Consider the following 24,210-nt stretch of genomic DNA (forward strand, 5'->3'; position numbering starts at 1 on the left):
GGTTGTTGCTGCTGGCAGACCCCAGGCCGCAGTGATTTGGTAGCCGCTGCAGTAGGAGGAAGGACCGCGGTTCTACCCTTCTATCTTTCAGTTTCGCCTCGAAATTCTCTCGGTGGTTCATTCCTGTAGCGATCAGTAAATTGAGTGTACAGTGACGGTATTCTATGATCAGTAAGTCGTAGTATTACCAACGGACAGTGATATCAATCGCCATTTTAATCGCACGTTTTCCCTGACAGAAGCGCTAGCACAACAATGGCTCTGAAAAGAATTCACAAGGTAAGGAAGTGAACGACGAGGCCCAGGATTTCGCAGTTTCGTTAGGGATTTGGTTCCAAGGTTGCCCATCTGATGCTTGTCTGACGAGTTTAGTATACTGTGAATAATCTAAAAATATTGACGAAATAACCCAGGCTATGTTTCAACTGCCAGCTAACGGTCTGTGAATAGTGAGTGACGACAGTGAGAGCAGCAATGCGCCGCTTTTCTGTTCACCACCGCTGCCACAAATGGGCCAACTCAACCGTTGACTTACAACTAACCGTTAGGTTAGCTATTCTTAGTATTGTCACATGGGTTTACCGTCGATATATGTAAAACGGTGTACAATAAAATGTTTTAGCCAGCTATGGCTGTTGCTTGTTAATGATATTAGTGGTGTGTTAGCTGTTTCTGGCTAACATTATCTGTCTCGGTGGCTGGCTAACTCGGATAAGCTAAAATTGTTCTCCTGATCGAGCTAGCTAACAACATTAACGCTACATCTTTACAGTAAAGTAACGGTAGTTTCCAACATTTTGGAAAATGTTTGATGCTTTCGACTCACTCATAGTCGCTCCCTTGTATGATAGTCCAGGTAGCCAACATTATTTATTGCAATGGCTTGAGCTTGCTTAGCTCGCTCCTTGATTTGACAGATAAGTTACCCAGCTAGCGTTGACGCTAACATTAGCTTGATTTAAGAGGACAGTCGAGCTTATTTTACTGAACGATGTGCCATTTCTTCTCTTCTTTCTTGTTCACTCTTATAATTTTCGAATATGTTATGGATTTAAGTAGAATTGTCAGATCCCAAAGACACGGCAGGATATGACCAAAGCTAGCATATATATTCCCTGTTTTTTCATTATATTGCTTTTGTAATGCAGAAATTGTATGCATTTTAAGTAGTCTGGATAGAATAGGTGTGTTGCTGTTTGTGTTTGACATCATTATGGCTCACACTTGACAAACGAGCAGTAACAGGGGAAACGCTAGTGATAATGTTAGCACTGTGCCGCTGTGGTGAAAACAGGCCCCACGCGTTGTCGCCTTTGATGTCATGTTGCTGACAGCAGGCGAGCAGCAGGTCCTTATTAGAAGTTACCGTTTGTTTGATTGAGTTAGCTAAACGTGTCCTGGATTGTTATTTGTAATTCCTCCATTACCCTGGCCGACCAGCCAGGGTAATGTTTCTCTCACTTGACATCCTGAGCTGTTGTCGATCTTGAGGAGCTAGCGTTTACGCTAAGCTAACATTTGCACCTCAACGCTACAGTAGGCTACACACAACTAGCGTACACCCAGTTTACCATCCTGTTTTGGCTATAGTATAATCTGTGCTTGTCATATCGTCGTGATCTCGGTTTGGCTGTCACATGTAATACCTGCTCTACCTGGAGATTACGTAATAGCGGTCACTCCAATAATCATAGTGTTGCTGGCTACAGTCGTGTTGTTGTGTCAGTAGGCAATTCTTTTTGAGCTGTTACTGTTGCAGACTTTGTAGGAGTTTGAGTGGCACCTGCTTCAGGAGCTGTTTACAAACAGTGATCTAGTCAGCTGTCTATAGGGTTTCATACTAGCCATACTAAGTGGTATTTAAAAAAATAAATAAATAAATCAGCATCTTATTAGTAGGTAGTAGTGTCAGATTATTTAAGATCTGTTTGTGGAAATTTCTTTGTTTGTCTTTTTGTTGCCATTCCCAGTTAAGGTTTAGGCTATTGTTTGTGGATATGTTTGAAATACTGCACCATACTGCAGGACATGATCAACTGATTTGTAATTTGTTTGTCTCAGGAGTTGAATGACTTGGCACGGGACCCACCAGCCCAGTGTTCTGCAGGACCAGTAGGAGATGACAGTAAGTTCATATCAAAACCAACACCATTCTGGAAGCTGTATGTAACAGGGGCTCAAAATAGAAAGATACTCCTGGCTCACCCATCCCTTATTTAATAAATAGCTCAAACCCTGAATATATGGTATACAAATGTCAGCATTTTAAATTTATTTCAGACAATGTAGATCCCTTAAGCTGGTAGCTAGGTATGAATTATCTCCCGCTGTATTCTCTCAGGTTAAATGTGATGGTTCTTTTTGTTAAGTTTGAATGTAGAAAATTTGTTCACAAAATTTTCATTATTAAAATCTGCATGTTCAAATACATACAATGTTTTCAAGCCAAAGACCTGTAATTTGGTAAGGAAAATACAAACATCAGTGAATGTGCTGACTTTTGTTGTGTGGAGTCCAGTGCATTTTATTAGATTAAGGAAGTCCTGTGTTTTATTTTTTAAGCTGATCCAGGAAATACCTGGACTGCCTCATGTGAAAATACTGGTCATTGTAACAGTGAAATATTCCTAACTCGACATCTAAGTTTCACTTTTACTTTGAGGGCAAGTATGAAGTTAGGACTCAGTTGTATATTATTTTATTTTTTTTATAATGTAGGAACAACTCCACTGTGATTCATATCCATTACTTCATTTTTTTTTTTTATTTACCCAGTTGATACTGAATCAAAAATAAAACCAAGAACGCATGAATTCTATTTCTCTGTTAATTTAAGTACATGATTATAAATAAATGTAACACACACTGTAAATATTTCCCATGTTCATGTTATTTGAAATATTGTCAGTAAAAATAAGACAATAATGGAAAGTGAGTTTTTTGACAATAGTCAATAGTATAGTGCTAGTATCAAGAACTGTCAGGTAATACTGATAAAAATAGATTTTTTTATAAAAACATCACATTTATAGCTTCTTAACATCATTTTAAACCATCCAAAGAAGGGCACTTTTTAGAAATGACAGATTAGATGATATTTCGATAGATGAAAATAGCATGAATGTGCTTACACCATATAGTTGAAATACAGACACATGTGAAGTTGCTTCATGTTTTTTAGTGAATAAGGAGAATATTGTTCTTTAATTACAATTACCGTATTGTAGCAGTATAGCTACTGGCAGTGTGCAGACTGTTAACAGCCCGTGAAGTCTGCAGTCTGTCTTTGAGATTCTCGCATGCTACTATCAGCTCAAAGCTCTCCCTTTAACATCGCAGCCACCTGTATCTCTGCTCCCAACATTTTTGTTGTTCATTCCTTTCTAAGCAGGTTTTAAAGCCCTTTGTCTATTTCCAAAAACAAGCCGCAGCGTACAGTAAATTCAGACACTTGAAGCCTTTGTTTTTGTTTCAAGTCAACTGTTGACTTGACCTTCAGTAATGGATACTTATTCACCGGTTAGCTGGTACATTTGTATGCTCACGGCCAAGCTTTCTGTCAATTGATGGTGTGTGGTTTTTTTTTTTTTTTGTTTGTTTTTTTTATTGTTGTTTTTTTTATGATGAATAGGTAATGTAATTGGTGAATAATTCTACCTGATATTCAAGCGTGCTGTAGAGCTATCGGAATAGCCTTGTTGTCATAAATACTGGAGGCCGATAAATGAATTTATAGAGCTAAATTATTGTTAGACAAATGTTTCCTTAAGTGGGCTTGCAGCAAATAATCAGTTAGGCCAAAAATGATAAGGTGGGTGCCAGTCACCCTTTGTACATGCAGGGTAATAGCATTTCTAAATGACTGCACAAGGGCCCTTTTTAATTTGACATCTTTCCAGCAGCTACCTCACCATAAACAGACTAGCCACATGCAGTAGAAACTTTACACCAGTTATGTCATTTGATTAAGATGATTTACCACTCTCACATTGTGAAATGAAGGGGGTGTGTTGTGTAAGTTTATATTATTGTTTCATAAAAATAAAACTAAAGTGGATTTGGGGAGTATTTTTTCTTAGCGTAATAAGCATACTACAGTAGTTTATGTTGTGGTGGATACAGTGTGACGAGCAAAACCAAAATCAAATTCTGTTCGGTACATTGGCCCTATGATAAATACCGCCTTTGGGATTTTGTGATAATTTTTCTGACTGTCTTGGTTCCAAATTGTGGTGTTGTGGTTGATTGTTTCATTACATTGAAAGGTGAGTCTATATCTTACATCCGCCCAACTGTCAGCACAATTATCTATAACATGACTTGAAAAAGCTTTAAGCCAAAGAATACATGTGCTGCTGGCTTTGTGAATTTTAATAATGAACTGTAATGCACAAAGATTTCCATTCATATGATCTTATCTTTTCATCATTTTGTCTATCACCTTCTTTAGTTAACACACAAACTAACCATTTGCATGGCAATGTGGTGCTTGCAGTTCTTAAACTTATTTGTGAATGAAATATTCTGTGAAGTAGATTTCAGTCTACATTAGTGAATATTTTTTAAGACTGTTGTTCTGCTCTGGTAATCCACAACAAACCAGTGAGCAAATGTTTACACTAACAGGTGCATTACTGTTCTTTGGTGGTTTTTTTTACAGCTCACTGTTTATCATCTGTCAGTAACTCAAATATAAACCCTTGTAGTGACTGTGTCCACTGTTTGTACTGAGAGCCAGATCTTTTCGGTCTGAGGACAGGCAACTTGCTGCTATTAACATAATAGAAGTGACGGTTTGCGCTCACCTAATGTCATCAGTTTTCATTCTAAATCAAAACTAGGTCCTTAATCAGCTCATTCTAGCTCTGTTAAACATGGGTGCAGTCACGTTCTTTTGAATATGTGGTATGTGATCACTTCCTTGTCTGTGGTGACACTGCTGGAATTGATATGTTTTGGAGACTTTGAAACTGGGAACGTGAAGAAATAACCAGATGAATCATATACAGCATTGCTCATGGCAGGTCTTTTCTGCATTTTTAAAAAGTGCTGCTATGGACCACTGATCATTGTTTTTACATGTATCACTTTGTATTTGTTAGTGTGGAATTGAGTGGTTGAACTAACTGTAACTAGCCATTAGAAACAACCCTCTACAAAACATGCTGGTGGTATAACAGATAGTATGTAGCTTGCCAGCCTGTGTTGCTAGTACTAGCTTGTTCCAGTGACATCAGATAACTTCAGACAGCATGGAGCTAACAACCTCAGGTATCTTGATCATTATTCCAATACATGACATGCAGATGAAATCCTGATGGTGCAAATAATAAACAAATGTCAGATGTAGACAGGTATTGATTCAACCATAAGTTCATGGACTTGCTAATGATATTATATCCTGCCAGTCTACAAAGGTTGACATAAACCTACTATGGTGAGGAACAATAAAGCCGTGGCTTCCAGTAAAGGGGTGGGCTGATGTTTATCAAGACTACAACACCTGGTTTTCACAGGGGACCAACACCCACACAATTATCTCATGTTTGAAGTTTGTGACATATGCTGGTACAAGCGCATACATATTCGTGGTTCATTAGGGATATTCATATTGAATTTAACAGAGAAAATTCTCTGGGTGTTATTTATGCATTGTGAAATTTGACATTATGACAACATTTTTAAAAAACATTTATTCACAAATCTTGGCGTTATTTTTTTTTTGTTCCTTGTTTTTGAAAAGGTGCATTACAGATAAAATTCTTATCACTGTAATTCCACTTTTTTTTCTTTGATCTATTAATCTACTTTTAATGAATTCTTTGATTAGTACAAATGCTGTATGGTCTGTATGTTAAATTTGTCCTCTTTCGTTTTATCATATTCAAGAAATCACAAGTAACATTTGTTAAATTTGACAGTAAATCATTGGTTCTTAAGATGTACTTGTTGTAACCAGAGTCTGACAAAAATTATGAATATTTATGTTTGGGAAAGAAATATTATTAAGGCATTACTACCCCAGGAGAAATTCTTGTGAATTCTTCTTTCATATAAGGTCACATTTGAACAATAGATTTTACCTGCGGGCAACAAATGTGCTTGCATTATGTTGAAGTAAGTTGTCACAAACACAGTTTTTCTGGATTTCATTACCAACAAATCACCATATGCGTGCTGTTCGCATCCAGGCTTGAAATCAGTTAGGTATAATGTGTGGGTATATCTGAGGAGTACTTCATGCCATCAAAACATCAAAATGAGCGTGTATCCTGTAGAGTGAGTCCAGGGATCAGATCATTCCAGTGTGCAGGCATCAATAAGAGGAATTAGTTGTTAGAGCTAAAACAGTTCTCAGAAATCTTGACGGCTTAGAATTTACATAAAATAAGAACCAGCCCTGAATCACCATCTTTACTCTTGATTTTGTTGTGATTTGTATTTAATCTTTAACATGTATGTGCGGCACCTTTGACACTAAACCTGCACCATGGGAAACAACAGTAGCGGCAGCATTGCTCTGCTCATGTCACTTCCTGCCATCCAACATCAAATAAACCGCTTGTCTACAGACTATAAGAAAGTTCTTATAAACTGTAATACTGTGCTTGACTTTTCAGTGTGACATGTTTAAATGCTCCCTAATCAAACAGGGCAGGTTTATAATGCGACAGTTTTTTATTCCATTTTTATTTCACCTCATGTCAGGATAACATTTTCCTCTTAAGCAGTACATTTGATACTATTCATATAAAGGACCTTTTCTGAATGTAAATGTGAGTTTACTGCCATTATATGACCCTTAACCATTAAAAAAAAAAACTGTTTCCAAAAATATTTGTCCTGAATTGTAAGAGCCTGTTACTCAGCTGGACAAATAAACATGCACACTTCATGTGGCAGTATTTATTCTTGCCCTTCTCAGCCACACATTGTGTTCTTAGTGTTTCATAACCAATTTCTCTGGTTTGTGTTTCAGTGTTTCACTGGCAAGCCACAATAATGGGACCTGTAAGTATTCACTCAGTTACAGTCTTATCACACTGCTTTGATTTTTCATGGGAACAAACACATGTAACTGCTCAGTCATTATTTTTACTCTTATGACCTGAACTCTTGACTTTAAATTGTGCTCATCAAAGAATGCTTAACTAATACAGCATCTGTAGAGCTAATGTGAACTTACTGCTCGCTTCATCAATTTAGTCAGTGAGGAGGTCAACTTTTAGTCAGCCAACATTTTCTTGGTTGACAGTAGCTGTAGTATTTCATTTTACATTCAATTTTGTATGCATTCATTTGTCATAAATGTAATTCAGTCACTAATGAGATGAATGGGTTTCTTTGTCCCTGCATTAGAATGACAGTCCTTACCAGAGCGGGGTTTTCTTCTTGACCATACACTTCCCCACAGACTACCCCTTCAAACCGCCAAAGGTAAACAAGACATGACCACGCGCAAACATGCAACGTAGCAGCATACATGAAAAAAAAAAACGGGAACAGTGAAGCACCCCTAGAGTGCCTCTTGTCTGATCGAACACACCACAGCTTTATGTCATTCGGTTTCCTGTTGTTCCGCTCATCTCGCCCCCTTCCTCACCCCCACTACCTACATTTCTTTTCTCTCTGTTTTCAGGTTGCATTTACCACAAGAATCTACCACCCAAATATCAACAGCAACGGCAGCATTTGTCTTGACATCCTGCGATCACAGTGGTCTCCGGCTCTCACCATCTCCAAAGGTGGGCCGACTGGCCTTCAGACTCTGAAGTGCAACACTGCACATATGGTTACAGATAAATGGCAGATGTTACTGCCTTTATAAACAGCATGTTAAGAATGAAGGCAAAGGGGAAGCATGTTGGTTTCCCATTAAATAGAAATGATTCCCACAAATAATACATTGCCACATTGCTCTCGCACAGGTCCTTGTATTAAACTGGAGTACTATCTCTGTAAAGGTCAGCTTTAGCTCTCTCATCAGTGATGGTTAGTACTGGACAGGCTTATAAATGGTGCGCCTCATGCACAGGAGTGTTTTATTTCTCTAAAATGCCAGTCACCTGTATTATCGATGTATAACAGACTTTAGCATTTGTATTGCTGTGGCACTAAAATGACAAAATCTGAAAATTTGTGAATACTTGCTGGTTAACTCCTAACCTTTGCTCTGTCCTTTCCAGTCCTCCTGTCCATCTGCTCTCTGCTGTGCGACCCAAACCCGGATGACCCCTTAGTACCCGAGATCGCCCGCATCTACAAGACGGACAGGGAAAAGTAAGTGTTTTGTGCATCTTCTTGCCAACATTAAACATGATGCTGTGGGTTATCAGCCTTATTTTATTTTATTTTATTTTTAATAATCTACAACCCAAGCAATCATATGTCAAGTCTCCTGTGGTCTAAGTGGAGTTGTGCTAAAGCCTGTTAATGTTAGAGACTGGCTGTTGATGAGCAGAAGCTCCATTTATCAGTGATTATTTAGTTTTATTTATTTTGCCACTAGTACAGTGGAGACAGTGCAGAAATCACAAAGAATGTAACAAATGTATTAAAAGCCAAATTTTGCAGCAATTGAACAACATGGTTGTGGCCTGGGTCATAAGTCTGCAGAACACAGTAAAAACTAATGTATGATGATCAGCTATGTTTTCCAGTTAAACAATGAAGAACATTGATTTTTGAAAGTACAACAAGAGAGCCAGATGAGCCCTGTTGCATGTCACAACTTGGATGAACAGGAAGAACATTACAAATTATGTGAACTGGCTGTACAAATTGATCAATCACTGATCACTCACTGTTCAACAGTACTCTCTAAAATTTTCAAAACATTTTGTCACATTAATCCCCTAAATTTAGTAATGTGTCCATTTGACCTTCACAATTCTAGTTTCCCTCCCCTGCCTGCTGCTCTGAATGGACTAATATTGCGAACACACAAGTTTACGTCTGTCAGACAAATTTCTAACCAGGAGATTACACTGCATTAGGTGTCACTCATCCATGTGGCCTTACAAAAGTAATGCAACTGCACAGTTGTTGCTAGAGTCACAGTTCAGTATCTTTAGTATTGTTTGCCATTTTAGAAAGTGAAAAGGTTTTAAAAAAATAATGAAAACTTTGGCATGTAATACACATATCTGCCTAAATCAGCAGTGTGCCATTACAGAGGCTATAGAGACGGAAGTGTCCCACATGTCATAGCAGTCAGCTGGTGTTTTCCTTACAGTTCTGTGCAGTATCCCTCATCTGTCTACTTTAGTGACTCACTGCCAGTACACACTCACCAGTCGGGGATTTTTCTGTCATTTGTCTGCTTTATATGCCCGTAGAAAATGAAAATATAACAAATGTATCCTCGGAAAAGCTAATAATCAGAAAACATGGTATGTCTTCTCCTATAGAGATGCTGTATTTACATACCTCATGATAATGGGTTAGGTTTGGCATCCAAAATGGTTTTAACAGCAGTTAATTCTCACTGTCTCCTATGTTTCATGATGATTTTCTGCTCCTGGGACATGATGAGCAGAAATATAAGTGTAATCCAAACTAGTATGAGATGTCTTGCTCACTTCTGTAATTTGGTATCCCCCAGAACAAACTGTCATGCACCAACAAACTTAATAAACATAATCAGGACAGTGGAAGTTGGCTGTCATTCTGGTTTTGCCATATCTGTACTAAAACAGCATGGATCTTCCTGTCGCTGATAGGCCAGCAGCAGTGATTTCTGGCAGTTGCTGCAGCGGCAACAGGAAATAAAAACGAACCTGCTGAAATATTGGTACAAAATGGCCGAACAGCCAGCTGGTCTCTCTGCTGCTCTCAGGGCTGTAGCAAAACATAATGTACACATAGAAAGTGATGGAAGTGATGGTGTTTCAACTTCCCTACTGACAGGTTGGTCTTTACAAGGCTAAACAACTAACAATGCCCTTTCTCTGTCTCTCTCTGCTTGTTAACAGGTACAACAAAATAGCTCGGGAATGGACACAAAAGTATGCAATGTAGTGTTGGAGTAGAATCATGGCCAACCACCTCTACGACATAAGGTTAGGGGAGCTTCAGACGTAAAGAGAAAACAAACAAAAAACCATACAAACAAATGAAAAGTTTAAAACAAGATCTTGTTGGTTTCCATTGGAGTGCTTTCTTTGAGCCACGCCTCCCCTTCACCAGAGTACCTGTAAAACTCCCTCTGCCCCAACTCCCCACTTTGTCTCTCTCCTTCCTCTCTCTCTCTGTTTTACTCTGCCTCCCTCCTCCCCTCCCGCCTCTCAGCTCCCCTGCCCCCCACCCTCCAGTGTACATATTGTCAACTTGCAACGGTAACACCCACCTCCCCTACTCCTTTTTCACCTCCTCCCTCCCTTGTGACCTCTGACCCCATCTCCTCACTCCTGTTCTCCGTTACATTTGGTCACCATGCAGGTTGGACTGTTGTGCCACCCCCGAAACCCCCACCTTTTTCCTACATGCCTGCATCCTCACACATCTTCCCAAGACGTTAATCACTAAAAGCATTCCTTTGAGCATCTGTAAATCTTTGAGGGGACCTTTTTATTTCCCTATTTTTTCCTTCAGGGGGGAGGGGGACAATAATATGGAGGGATTTTTACACTCTGCACCTATTCTTGTTTTGTTGTCCTTATAATTCCCATCTGTTGAGGTGACAATTCAAGAAAGCAGTTTCCGCACGCGAGTCGAAGGGCACTCTGTATTTTATACAATAAATAAAAAAATCATTGCAGGCTATGTAAAATGGCCTATTTTGGTCTTTGTTGGATTCTATGAAAGGACTTGAATTTATCCCCACACCTCCTGCTCCTCACCCCCTCCTTCCCTCCCAAACCACCTTACCCAGGTTGATCCCTTTGTACACACATAAACACACATGCACGCACAACTGTAACCCCATGTCACCCCCACCACTACCACCACGTTTTCTTTATTCACAAAGTGGAGGTTCTGGACCAGGTATTTAAGCAATTTATTTTTCCTAGTTTAACCTGTGTTTTATTCCCCACCCCCATAACTCTTTAGGTTGCTTTTTTTTTCTTTTCTTTTTTCTTTTTTTTTTTTTTTGTTCTTTTTTTGTTTTGTTTTTGTTTTTTTTGTTTTTTTTGTTTTTTTGCTATTGTTAAATTAGAAGCTAACATCTTTAATGGCTATGGGACTGGCTTGGGCTCTGGGTGCGAGGAGAACCCACTCTTCTTGCACAAAACCTCTGTATATTGAATTACCTGAGAGGCTCGTTGAGCTTTGTGTGTTGATTAAACTGTGTAATAAAAACCCATGACTTCTGTGTAGACTCATTCTCAGGTGCTTTTAAAGGATGTACAGAGGTAAGAAAGGAAAATGAAGCCTGGTCATGTTCATGACCCAGTTCTGCAGAAATTTGACAGGATGAATAATACCTGCATAATCACATGGTATCACTGTGATTTCATAGATTAAATTACTAATAATTAATTCTTTGAGGGTATATGAGGGGATATTTGATTAATGAGTTATACTCCACTGAAACTGAAATGATTTTTAAACTGTTCAAACTTAATGATTTTTAAGTGTGTGGGAGATGTAGTTCCACATGTTCACTGTCGGCTGCCAGGCCTTCTCATTTGAGTTTGAAACCAAACTTAAAATGAGCGTAAAATAACATCCACAGAATATTTGAACTCATTGCATTATTATATTATTGGTGTAACCCTTACCTCCAGTCACTGCACTTATTAATCCAATAGTACATATGTGTATATACATGTGTTTTATTTATGTATTTTTTCTAAATGGTGGTAGGTTGTTTTGTCGCCCTCTGTTGATGCTTTCACATAAAAACGTTCTGAGTGCATTAAAACATCCATTAACGCCGTTTCTGTGTGAACAACAGTTACTGCTAAAGAGGCACATCCAGTTTGTTTTCTGGTTAAGAGATTTAGCACATTTAATGAGGGAAGGCTTGTTTTGGCTCAGATTTACTTGGTTCAAACACCCTCTTGAAAGGGAAATGGGACTCACCAAAGCCCGGAGGCATCAAGATGAGTCTCCCCCCCGTTGAAGCCTTTGACTCAATCCGTCGTGCCCCAGTGTGCAACATCTGTACTGTCAAGTATGTAACAGGATAACTAGTTCATAACTGTAACACGACATTTGATGAAAGCATCATTTGTTCATGTCGCTGTACGGTTTAATGGGACCTGTAGCTTTGATACAACTACCAGGCTGCTCAGTGGCTGCCAGCTGAGCAAAGCAAGGTGTGTTCGCTGATGGAGACTGAAGTGTGGCTGAAGTTATGCGCACAACCAAACAAAGACGCAAGGACTGCTGCAGTGAGGCTTTTAAAGCAACCTGAACATTGTGAGAAAAGGCAGTCATTATTACGTACAATGATTTCCGGGACAACACGGCAACGTAGGCTCTGGGAGGGCACATCAGACTCATCTAGTGTGACTTGACTATTGGATGGGTCATGTCCTCACTGTCCGTATCCAGACGTAAGCCCCGGGTTAAACCATGTTTCTGCATGTGTGCTACAGCCAACAAGAGTCAAGAGTCCTGTGGGAGAGAGAGTGAACTGAGTGACTGACAAATCAAGACCGAGAGCGAAATAACAAACTACATCCAATCAGAAATCAAATCTAATCAAGACTACATCAAGCAGAAATCTAAATCAACAATGGAAAATCAAAAATCGGATCTAATTCAAAATGAATTCAAATCAGATATCAACTCAAATCGTCGTCTGTGTGCTGAGCAGGTAAACAATATTCCCACGTGACCCTCAGCGACACTTCCACAGGTATGACTGAGACTACACACTGCATGCACTGACAGCAGTGCCAGTGTTTCCTGAAACACGAGTGTGACAGCCTTGTGATGCTGCAGGATAAAGGCAGCAGATGTATTCATGTGTGGGCCGAGCTGAGCTGAAAGTTTCCTGCTGAAGTCATGGCTCGTTAAACTGCGATGATGAGAAGAGCTGCTGTGGTTGGCTCTGGAGCACATCTGCCGACAGATGTGTTCGATCAATAATCGGTGATTATGAAAACGAATATCATTTGATTATTTGATTCTACTTATGTGTTTGGTGTCATTTTAGTAGGCCTATGCCATTTTTGCGACGCACGCGTTATACGCATGCGCAGACGTGTGTGTGGGAACTAAACTTGCACACTGTTTAGTTGCACACTGCCGCTGCTGTGTTAGGAAACAGCAGCGGCAGGTAAACGGGCAAATTACATCGATCTGTCGTCTCTGGGCGAGATCTGCAGTAAGTCTGAGACAAAACGTTGTTACACAAGTAGCGCAGCTGCTCTCAGGAACAGATCAGTACGGAGGTTGTGTGTGTGTGTGTGTGTGTGTGAGGTGATGCCGGCGAGTGGAGCAGAGAGTTACCTAGCTAGTCAGAAACCAGCAGTATGGGAGTAGTGAAATGTCAAGTGAAAATTTTAGCAATGAGCAGTAGACTGACGAGCTCCGTGTGCCGTGAGAAAATGCACGTCACCTCACCTCTCTCTCCCTGGCCGTCTCTCTCTCTTTCCCTGAGGCTGTCTGAATAAAGAAAAGGTTGTGGTAATACCACACGCGGTATAGATGATGGATGGATGGGAAACAGAGTATCGGTGACTCACCTCTGTCCCTCAACCAAATAATTACTTGTAAATCGGTGTCAGAAAACCTTTGAAGTGGACGTCCTTTATTTATTTAACCCAATTGTATACTGGGGGGTAGCTAATCCACAGACTGCCCACTAAAAGAAAGTGCACTACACCTCTGGTTGAAAGGTCCGGGGGAGAAAAAAATCATAAAAGTTCTCGTTAAGCTCGTGTACTTGAATATCAAACATGAGTGTTTTCGCATCTCGGACTTTAAGCAGCACTGAAGCGAAGCCGGAAGTACCGGCGGCTCGGAGTGAAGCCTCTTGGTCTTGCAGAACGTCCCCGTCCCTCCTCAGGCTCTCATTGGCTGCCGCACAGTGACGTAGCAGACCGAGCACGGCACGGCTCTCGGACAGAGTTCACGTAAGACTCCCCGGTTGACCTTGCTGCCGAGAGCCGACCACAAACAACACACGGTGCAGACACGACATGACGACCCCGAGTTTACCTGCCATGCCGCAGCTGCCCACACTACCCAGCTCGGGGTTCAGGCTATCGAAAGGTAAAGTATCAAAGCTAGCTAATAGCATGCTAACATTAAATGAACGTGTTTGTTTCGCCACATAATGTAAACTGCACGCCCGCGACCTAACGCTACCCAAGCCGAGAAACCACATTTACAGGACAGAGCACCGTTAAATGCAGACTTCTTCCTGTAAATGTAATGCACGGACCTCAAAGGATAGATAAATCATTTTCTAAAGTTAGTTACTTTTTCGCTGCATTGTCAGCAAGCGTTTCTTAGCTGGCCAGCAGCCATGTAGCTAGCTAACCTCCCAGTCAGCCGAGCGGGGATCAGCCACAGGTTATGTTTCCAACTTTAGACGGTCACTCAGACTGTTTTGGCCCATCAACCCAGGCCGCTCTTGGAGGCAATCCCACCATCTACACTTGGAGTATCTCTATGTATGAGGGCCTCTTGCCGCTCGGGTGAAGCAGCTAATCGCTGAACTTTCTGATCCTGAGGACCCGCAGGGCCCCCTTCCTCTTGTCCTACGACTCTACGTCATGTGATGCTCAGTGGACTTGGATAATCCTCCTCATTGCCTCGCGAAAACCGGCTGCTGCACAGCTCCTGGTATAAAAAAAAAAACAGTATTCAAACCCTTTAAGCTGCCTGTTTTCTCTGCATCTAACAGACAGGCCCCTGTTCATGAGAGATCCTCCATGATCACCCATCTGATGGTGCAACATGGCGAAGCTGCAGGGATAGGGGTGCACTTTGGGTCCCGGATGTCAAACCTATCTCTTAATTAGGCAAAACTGTGAAACATCAATAACAGCTGATGCTGTGTAGAATTGTGTAAGGACATTATTATTTTACTTGATGAGAAGAATAAAAAGTAAAAATAAACAAAGTGGCCAGTTTGTTAGGTGAACCTGTACAACGGGTGCCATTTGATTTTGTTATCTTTATGTAGAGACATTTTTTCCAGCCTCATCCATATTCGAATTCGAATTCGAGTAAACACCAGCTCTAGCATTTTTACCAGGAGATGATGAGGCGGGTTTCCCTTTTTGTGAAGTTAAATTTCTGTATCGGTGAGCTCACCGTGACTGTGTCTTCTCTCTGCAGAGCATGTGGTGGTAGCAGTCCCGGTTGCAGTGGTTGCAGCTGTTGGAGGCTTCCTGGTCAGCCACTACCTGAGCAGGCGGAGCTGTAAAAAGGGCCAGGTGAACACGTCCATCAGCAAAGACAGTCCCAAAGTGGTCCACAGCTTTGACATGGAGGACATCGGTACCAAGGCTGTGTACTGCCGCTGCTGGAAGTCCAAGAAGGTCAGTCAGGTGTTTGATAAACCCTATGCTGAAATGAACAGTACTGCAACGCTAAAGTTATTTAACTCCAAAAGGTTGAATGTTGTGATAATTTATAACCACTGGAGATTGGTGGAACTGAGTGGAGCCATTTCTTTCTTTTATTTTATTATGACCATAAAGATAAAATAGATCCTCAGTCACCTTACCTGTTTGTGCTGAAGGTAATGTAGCTAGCATGTCCTCTCCAAAGCATCGTAGCTACTGTGTTTCTGTGGCACAGCTCTGATGTGACAAAGTAGGGCTGTCACTTTCTTTAAAATCAGTTTGAATGACGCACAATTCGCTCGATTGTATCTAAATAGTAGATTTCTGCTGTGGTGTAGAACTCATGCTTTCGTGTCGGGATTGTGCTCTCAGGATGTGTTTGTTCACTAGTGCCCTCCGTTATTGTAGCAAACAGCCTAACATTGCCAGCTGCTTACATTACTGATGGGCTAATAGGGTGAGCCTAGGTCAAGCTGATAGTGAAGTTTTCCAGCGCCCTCTGCTGGAAGAGAAGGAAAACTACTTCAAATGATCTGTTGTCCTTAAATGTGAATAAGAACAAGTTGGAATATTAACGTTTCCCCCCACATTCAGACGACTGTTTTGAACAAAAAGTAAAAACCCTCATCCAAAGGGCTTGAAGTTGATAAGAGTGAGCTTTGTCTTCCTCTCACGTTGTGTGTTCTCCCTGCAGTTCCCCTACTGCGACGGAGCCCACACCAAACACAACGAGGAGACCGGGGACAACGTCGGACCGCTCATCATCAAAAAGAAGGATGCTTAAGCCAACCAATCATGGAACTCCATCCACCCCGACCCCCCCAATCTGTACAACTGTTTACCATCATCATTAATAGTGTCGCACTGGTGGTTATGGTAATACACAGCTACAATCAAACAGTGGATGTTCTTCATAGCCCAGAATAGAGACTCAGAAAGTGCTGAAAATTTTCAAAATTGTGATTCCAGACCCTCCACACTGTTTACATGACTTTGAAATCAAAGGTCGTTTGAGGAGAGATAAGGAAGGGACTTTGACAACCAGCACAGTCAGACATGGAGGTATTGTGCCAGTGCAGTTGCATTTCGATGTAAAGTGAAGGATTTGACGATAATTCACATTTCACCGTGTGGGCATTGTATCGTCTCTTCTGCTGTCCCCTGTGTCCCCTTCCTTCTTGACTCCTCCAGCTGTGGAGCAGGTGGTTCAATCCTAATGAGCTGGCAGCTCTTTGCCTCAGTCAGACCAGTATTTCATTGGACTTCAGCACAGGCCTTATATTTAAATCTACAGCCCAGAGTCTGAACACACACAACTCATATGAATATACGAATGTTACATGTTTTGATTTTTTGCACTAAGAGCTGCTTAGTCCGAGGAAGCCGAAGTTTAGCTTGTTTTAAATGAAATAATAATCCCTGATCCTGAGAGCTGTTGAAACACTATCTGCTGTTTGTAATCACTTACCGTCTGCTTTCTGAGGAACCCGTTGTATTTAATCTGTAAAGTGTTGGAGGGTTATAAAAGGATATATTTTGCCTTCTCATCAGATTTATTTTGTACTGGCTGCAGTGTGTCTGACTCGATGATTTATTGTTGTATACTGTGAATAAAACCTGTTGAGCGATCAGCTGTGTGAGGGTCCAGCATTTATTTCGAGGGGCCAAACTTTACATGTGTTTGTTTGGAGCCACAGGATCAGCCGCAGCTCAACTAACTGTGTGTGTGTGTGTGTGTGTGTGTGTGTGTGTGTGTGTGTGTGTGGGGCCCGGGGGGTGGGGGGGGGTGGGGGGTGGGGGGGGGGGGGGGGCGTGCTGCAGTGTCCACCAGCTCCAGTGGCCATTTTAAGACGCGGCAGTGTTCACGCGGGCCGCTAGAAGACGCTGTGCTCGCGCGGATGGTCCAGGCCAGACGGTGCACGCGAGCACGGTGGGCCCCTGCTCCCACAGTGACACGCACACGCGCGCGCGCACACACACGCAGACACGCACGAGGTATCTGGCCGCGTGCCAGCTGCAGCGGAGCTTCTTACAAGAGGCGGAGTGGACTCGCGACCCGCGCGAGGAGCCACCTCCGGCACACGGGTCCACGCGCAGGCTGAGTGTAGCTGCGTGGAGGCCGCGCAGACCGGCCCGTGACCGGCTGGTGAGTGGAAATGTATTTTTATTCTATAGGTATTACACACACACACACACACACACACACACCTCCTCTTTTATTCCTAACCCTTCATAACGGGGACTGTGTGACGGTGGAGCACCCGATGACCTCAGCCTCCACCACCAGTGTCGTGGAGAGGTGACGCATGTGGATAAAACTCATCATTCACAGTATAAACCTTGATTATAACTCTCACTAATAGTTGTTTCTGTTTTGTCTTGATGCTGTAATGTCACACATCACTGAGACATGTCCATCAAACGCGTGGTTCCAGAGAAACACAGATGGAGAACACACTCACGTGTTCACGCCATTAAAACGGAAGCTGTTAACATCCCCATCGTAACTGCAGCAGACCAACTTTTTGCTTTTATTCAAGTTAATTAAGAACGAGAGGTTTCATTCTACTAATCTAGATCCAAAAGGACCTGATGTAGGCCTCAATCACAGAGCACCGACAGGGAGCCTGGGCTGCGCTGCTGTGCCTGATAATCTAATTAATCAAACAAAAAACACGATAATAAGCATTTAATGATGCATTTCATTCTTCAACAGTGGGGTAAGTAATGGACCTGTTGATACTTTGATATGTTTTTATCTTTATAATCTCATTTTGTAATGGTTAGTTCTTAGTTTTGTTGATAAAAATGTGTGACACCTCTGACATTTATCACAGAGGAAGGACACTCGCTGTTTATCGGTCCTCGTCTCCATCCGACGCCCATGTTCTTTGCCGCTGTGCCGGTGTTTCATGTTGGCTGTAACTGGTTGTTTTACGGTATTCACGGTGACAGCGGTCCGTGTGCGGTGGGCTCTTCCTGTGGATATCACGGGGTCGCTCTGACCACGGTCTCGGCTGCAGAGTCCACTTCGCATTTTGAGCGACGCCCCCAAATTCCGTGCAGAGTGTTTGCAGACCCTCCGGGACGGAGAGGTGGAGGAGGAATCGGCAGCTCCGCCGTCCATATACACTACAATCACCACGCCATTAGTTCATGACTTCATCATATCTTTGACAGGAGAGTTTGGGCCGTATTTAGAAGGTAAGGGGAGACGTTTCGCCAACACTTCCGGTTGATTTTCGCTGTTTTTGTTTTGTCGCCTTTTCCTGCGCGCAGCGCCGTGTCGCAGCGACCACTCGGACTGTGGTCAGCTCGCCGTGGCGTCGGTCGAGCACCGTCTTCTTAGGTAACCTTAATTACGGTGAAATGATCGATCGGGCTCCATTATCGACCCATCTAAGGGTTTACACACTTGTCCTGTAATATCATAAATGTCCCGAGTTTAACCAGTGGAAGAGTTTTTCCACAAATGTAGACACGGAATATAGCCTGGTCTTTTTTTATCCACAGCAACCGCATCGTTGCGCACCTCGCTCCTCGTCGTCGATACTAGACAAAAGACAGCCTGTTTTTTTACGGTCCCCTATTTTGTCTTTCTCTGTTGAGCTTAAGCTTTGGCTGGCACACATAACAGCAGTCGTCAAAATGTATTTGAAAAGCGCGCTCCACATTTGACCTGCGCATATGCGCATATCTTTGCATATTGTTGTCGCTCTGTTATTGATTGCATTGATATACCGTGAAATTCTTAAAGGGATACTGCCTCCTGTATGCGGAAATCACCGGCAGGGCATGCTCTGAGTCTGGTAGATGGCTCTGTCCGTCTCTTTTCAAGCACTTTGATTTCTAAATCTCTATACATTTATGTTATATTTGTTTTAAACACAGATTGATTCTCTGACACTCTGATTCTCTGACTCTGTGTCTGTGGCTGAGGAATATCTTCCAGTCTTATCTCCCCTGTTTACTCTCTTTCTGTATTTGTCTCTCTAACATTTCTATTCTTAACCTTCCTCTCTTCATCCCCTATTCATTTCTAGCTCTCCAGGACTCTGAGGCTGCTGCAGAGAATGGGAATAGGGACACAGGCCAAGGCTTGCCATTTTGGCTGAAGTAACAGCAGGACGGTTGTCAACCCCGCATCGGCGTCAATCCCCTTCTCCCTCACCTCTCCTCCCACACACACCCACACACACACACACACACACAAGGACAGACACCCCGACACACAGCCACTGCTATGTCCACCGCGGTAGACATCGCTGGCCCTTCCTCCCCAGACCAGGCCCACAGCAGCGGCAAAATCCCTAATGAGCCACTGAGACCCAGCCTTAAGCGCTCCAGCCACCCCTACAGCCTCTCCCATTACATCTCCACCCCTTCCCCGGCCGTGGACGTCAAAGGCCTGATCCAGCCCTCCCCAGCCCAGCAGCGGGCCGCCCAGCCTACACACACTAAGCCTCGCCGGGCCCCCTCCTGGCCCGACATGTGGGAGTCGCCCAGCGGGCTCCACCTGGCCCATGCTGCAGAGCTGCTGATGCGCGCTGGGCTTCTGGCTCTGACACCCGCCACCACAGAGCAGGCCAGCCTGGGTGCACAGAGCAGCCAGCCAGCTAAAAGGGAGGCTGCAGAGGCAAAGGGGGGCAAGGGGGACGGGGAAGGAGGTGGGTCTGGGCCTGAGGAGGAGGAAGAGGACTCCTCTGGATGTGGCACCGATTTCCAACCCTTCCTGGGTGCCTGGTTCCCCTTCAGCCCCGCTCTGTTCCCTCTGGCGGGTTTCCAGATGGGGGGAGGCCACTGGAGAAGTGCGGCCATGGGAGCTGAGGGCATCGAGGGGCTGGTGGCCGAGGGCTACTCTCCCAGCTCTCTGGGCGCGGGCAACGGAGGCAGGAGGAAGAGGAAGAGGTGCGGGGAATGTGTACCTTGTCGGCGTCAGACGAACTGCGAACAGTGCAGCAGCTGCCGCAATCGCAAGAGGGGACACCAGATCTGTAAATACAGGAAGTGTGAGGAGCTGAAGAGGAAGCCAGGAGGCCCGGGGTTTGAGAGCAGAGTGTCTGGGTTTGATCTAAGGGGGTCCGACTTTACTTTGGGTCTGGCACAGGAGAGAAGCAACGGAGCCTTGGACGGATAGTAATGCTTGTGGTGGCAGCATTTGTCAGAGGATCCTGGTTGGATGATTGTTGAGGAGCTGCAGTTTGAGAAAAACACACGGGACACAATGTTAACACGCTCGGACTGTGGTTCAAAGATCTTCAGATGTTGTGTTTAGCGAGGAGCTGCAGCTCTGTTAAAGAATGTCCACGCTCGTTCCCATCCTTCCTTTTGACAATCAGTGAAATGGAGAGGAGAGAAAGAAGGATACCAATGTGTGTCAATATTTAGATGATGACAAAAATGCTGTAAATAGCCTGTAAATATCTGGAAAACATTATGTCTTTTTTACATCCCTTTCCAGTTTGGATGTGTTGTGTTTCAACATTTAAAAAAAAAAAAAAAAAGGAGCCAAATGTTTTGTTTCTAATGGGGAGTTTTGATTCTGTTGTTCTGACGTCACTGCATCAGTAAGAAATGAATGAGTTCAGCCTAGGCTAAATTATTTCATGTGCAACTTGTACTGTATAGCTCTGTTTGCCCTTTTGAAATAAAAGAAATTGGCCATGTGCACTTGTCTACAGGCTGCGTTTATACCACATCTGTGTGTGTGTGTGTGTGTGTTCATATTTAATTGGGTGTATGTGTGTGTGTTAGCAGCCATGTTTCTGCTTGTACGCGCACACGTGTGTTTGTGTGCGTGTGTGTGAGAGGTTGTGTGGATTATGAGTCACCTAATGGTGTGGCTGAGAGCCTTATCGCAACCCCACAGACACACACACACAAACACACCTACACGCTGCCTTGGCAAGTCCAGTGCACTCGAACACACCTAACCTGACATGCACACATAATCACAATCACTCTCTCCTCTATTCACATTCTGACGCGATTTCCCTTTTTATTCACAAGTATAGATCATATGCAGACACACACACACACACACACACACACACATTATAAGCCCAATACACAGCCAGCTGGACTGAGGCTATAGGGTGGGTTTTTGCTTGTTGCCGTAACGATGGCTGATGTGATAAGACCTTCTTCCTCGGCGCCACACTCCAGGGGACCGCAGGGAAGACGTAACCATGGCAACGGCCGGCCCGAGGTGTCACGCTATAATTGGGCCACGGCTGCACTTCCTGTGCGCCTTCAGTCAGGGGGATCGCAGAGGGACTGTGTATCTCTGTGTGTGTGTGTGTGTGTGTGTGTGCGCATCTGTGGGGGTGGGGGTGTGGGGGAGTTGTGTATGTGTGTGTGTGTGTATGTGTGCGTGTGTGCACGTGTTTGTCAAGCAGGGAAGAGAGAGAGGCAGAGAGAAAACGCAGCACGCCAGCCAACACAGGACACTGCCAACTCATGGAGAAAAGCAGTGAGCTCCAACATCATGCTATTACAACGCTCCCACTGAATGAGAAACACACAGTCTTTTAGTTGAAGTCCACAGTCTAGTGTTTCTTCATCTCCCAGACAAAGGGGGAATTTCAAATTCTTGGATCTGCAGCTTTTTTTTTTCCACCGCCCCTCTTTCTCTTCTGTGCCTTTCTAGTGATTTGGAGCTTAATCCCCCCTCCCTGTTCTCGTCACGCATGCACACACACACACACACACACACACACACACACACACACACACACACACACACACACACCGGAAATCTGTGTCACCCGCTGCCCAGCAGGTCCAGTGACTCCCTGAACGCCTGCAGTCTGGCTCCACTGGCCTGCAAGATGGCAGGAGAGAAAGGGAGGAGGAGGGAGGGAGGGATTGAACGGAGGACAGAGAAGAGGAGGAGGGGGGAGGGTTGAGAGACAGAGTTGGGGGAGTGGGGGAGGAGAAAGAGGAGGAGGAGGGGGTGGAAAGCGAATCCGGGGGTGGGGGGGTGAAGGGCAGAGAGGGAAAAGGGAGGAAAGGGGGGGGGTGTAATGGGGGTAAGAGAGAGTGGGTGAAACTGGGAGAGATGAAAAGCAGGCCACAGGGGGAGAGAAAAGAGAAAGAGAGAGATATGCAGGGAGGAGGACGGGGAGATGGACAGCAGGGGATGAAGATAATGTGGGCCAAACAAAGAGAAGGAGAGATGAGTGCGAGATCCAGCGAGCGGAGTGATGGAGGCCGAGTGAAATGCAGCAAGACAGAGATGCAGGGAGACCGGGGTTAATGACGGATGCATTGTCCAGATAGCCGGTGTGTGCCGTCACAGACCCCTGTGGAGCTTACATATGTTACAGCACCAGCGGCCCTGCCCACTCTGGAGAAAAACTCCTTTCACACACACTGCAGTGGAACAACCTGCCAGCCCAAGGCAACCTGCACTGGAGCTGGGCGGACCCTCACTCACGAGCCAGACCTTTGAAATTTTGGCCACTGCGTCTGCTTGGAGACACTGTGTCTCATTGTGAATTTTTTCTCCCTTCATTGGCGCTTTCCCCAGTGTTAGAAAATCTCTAACAGCTTTGCAGAAACAGCATCTTTCTGAGATCACTCCTTCTTAATGTCTCTGTTATCCATTTGTGTTCACTTTTATAGACGTGGAAAACATGCTACTCCCAAACACAATAGTTTCTTACATCCTTGAAAAGCTCAGGCTCATCTCCCCCTCAGGTTATATTTTGGTGACATCAGGGTCAAAGGGGACTCTTGACCTTTGACCCTTAAAGCTGTTAAAGGTGGATTCAAATAGACCAAACTCTAAAAACAGCTTCATCCACTTCTGGTTTGGTCTCACACTACCAACGAGCAACAAGCACAAAAACCATTAAATAGCATTAAGATGACACATGTAACTAAGAGTCTGTGTAATTAAAAATGAGTCACAAATTGCTGTCAGCCTATTCCAAGCACAGTCATAAAATGAGTTCTCGAAACATTCACACATTTGGATCCTCAGGTGGGTTCACAGGGTGTTCGTTTTTGGAGGTAATGTGTACACAAAACCCTGTTAATCTTTAGCTTGCTGCTGATCTCAAAAAAGGCACAGTGGTTCCAGGAAGTTAGGCAAAGCACACTGATAAAGTCTGTCTGCCTGCAGTGATATTTCATCATGGCTTCTTTTCACAGTACCTCATGATGTGGAATAGCTTGTTGCCATTCAGTGTTGAGCTTGAGGCCACTTGCACTGCTCAGTTTACATGATCTCTGCCTTTTAATCAGAGCAGCACATCATGAATCAAGCTCTAATGTCAGCAACATGAGGTCTTTAACTTTCATTTTTCATGTTATTCCCTGTGACTTTAGGTGTTATTATGAATGAATAAAATAAATTCTGATCAATGATACGGAATTGCAGCAATGGCAAACTAATTGAGAAATGTAATATAAATTTCCCTCATAATCTCAAGACATAAAAACAGCTGGAATCACTCTATCCAGATTCATAATGAAGGCGACTGAGAAAAGCATAAAGAAACACAATAATATCTATAACATTTTAGATATACTGCAAGAAAGTTTAATCCCACTGAGCCAATTATTTTACCATCTAATCTGTTCAGATCCCAGCACTAAGTCTAAATGCTCAAACCAGGATATAACCAAGAGGCAACAGCCAGGCTAGTGGCTCTGTGAGGCTGAGGCCTTAGGCTAAATGCTAATGTCAGCATGCTAACATGCTCACAATGACAATGCAAATTTGGTGATG

The 24,210-nt window shown here is 43.4% G+C and overlaps 3 protein-coding genes across 4 annotated transcripts; all 3 read left to right on the forward strand.

Moving 5' to 3' along the window:
- ube2d2 (ubiquitin-conjugating enzyme E2D 2 (UBC4/5 homolog, yeast)) lies at positions 1–11,314 on the forward strand. The gene is made up of 7 exons (XM_071457198.1): positions 1–279; positions 2,062–2,125; positions 6,980–7,011; positions 7,360–7,437; positions 7,640–7,745; positions 8,187–8,280; positions 9,975–11,314. Exons 1-7 carry the CDS (start codon positions 256–258, stop codon positions 10,018–10,020), a joined length of 444 nt encoding a protein of 147 aa, XP_071313299.1. The 5' UTR covers positions 1–255; the 3' UTR covers positions 10,021–11,314.
- A 2,674-nt stretch (positions 11,315–13,988) lies between these two features.
- LOC139605590 (CDGSH iron-sulfur domain-containing protein 1) lies at positions 13,989–17,104 on the forward strand. The gene is made up of 3 exons (XM_071457199.1): positions 13,989–14,169; positions 15,244–15,446; positions 16,168–17,104. Exons 1-3 carry the CDS (start codon positions 14,097–14,099, stop codon positions 16,255–16,257), a joined length of 366 nt encoding a protein of 121 aa, XP_071313300.1. The 5' UTR covers positions 13,989–14,096; the 3' UTR covers positions 16,258–17,104.
- Positions 17,105–17,356: 252 nt separating this feature from the next.
- LOC139605585 (CXXC-type zinc finger protein 5-like) lies at positions 17,357–21,141 on the forward strand. Of its 2 annotated transcripts, none has more exons than XM_071457193.1 (2): positions 17,357–17,619; positions 19,517–21,141. In XM_071457193.1, exon 2 carries the CDS (start codon positions 19,717–19,719, stop codon positions 20,608–20,610), a length of 894 nt encoding a protein of 297 aa, XP_071313294.1. In that variant the 5' UTR covers positions 17,357–17,619; positions 19,517–19,716; the 3' UTR covers positions 20,611–21,141. The 2 variants fall into 2 exon arrangements, with proteins under 2 accessions (XP_071313294.1, XP_071313293.1); XM_071457192.1 differs by lacking the exon at positions 17,357–17,619 and adding an exon at positions 18,387–18,677.
- Positions 21,142–24,210: the final 3,069 nt, after the last annotated feature.

Source organism: Trachinotus anak, unplaced genomic scaffold, assembly GCF_046630095.1.
Source record: "Trachinotus anak isolate AG129_WGS33_773 ecotype Australia unplaced genomic scaffold, CSIRO_AGI_Tana_v1 ptg000021l, whole genome shotgun sequence".
Lineage (NCBI taxonomy): Eukaryota > Metazoa > Chordata > Actinopteri > Carangiformes > Carangidae > Trachinotus > Trachinotus anak.

Excerpts from the sequence above, each read along its gene's own strand:
- ube2d2 (XM_071457198.1), top strand. The coding sequence starts at position 256 with ATGGCTCTGAAAAGAATTCACAAG. Across the intron at positions 2,126-6,979 it reads AGGACCAGTAGGAGATGACA|TGTTTCACTGGCAAGCCACA; the intron begins GTAAGTTCATAT and ends TTTGTGTTTCAG. Across the intron at positions 7,438-7,639 it reads ACCCCTTCAAACCGCCAAAG|GTTGCATTTACCACAAGAAT; the intron begins GTAAACAAGACA and ends CTCTGTTTTCAG.
- LOC139605590 (XM_071457199.1), top strand. The coding sequence starts at position 14,097 with ATGACGACCCCGAGTTTACCTGCCATGCCGCAGCTGCCCACACTACCC. Across the intron at positions 14,170-15,243 it reads GGGGTTCAGGCTATCGAAAG|AGCATGTGGTGGTAGCAGTC; the intron begins GTAAAGTATCAA and ends TTCTCTCTGCAG. Across the intron at positions 15,447-16,167 it reads GCTGCTGGAAGTCCAAGAAG|TTCCCCTACTGCGACGGAGC; the intron begins GTCAGTCAGGTG and ends TTCTCCCTGCAG.
- LOC139605585 (XM_071457193.1), top strand. The coding sequence starts at position 19,717 with ATGTCCACCGCGGTAGACATCGCTGGCCCTTCCTCCCCAGACCAGGCC.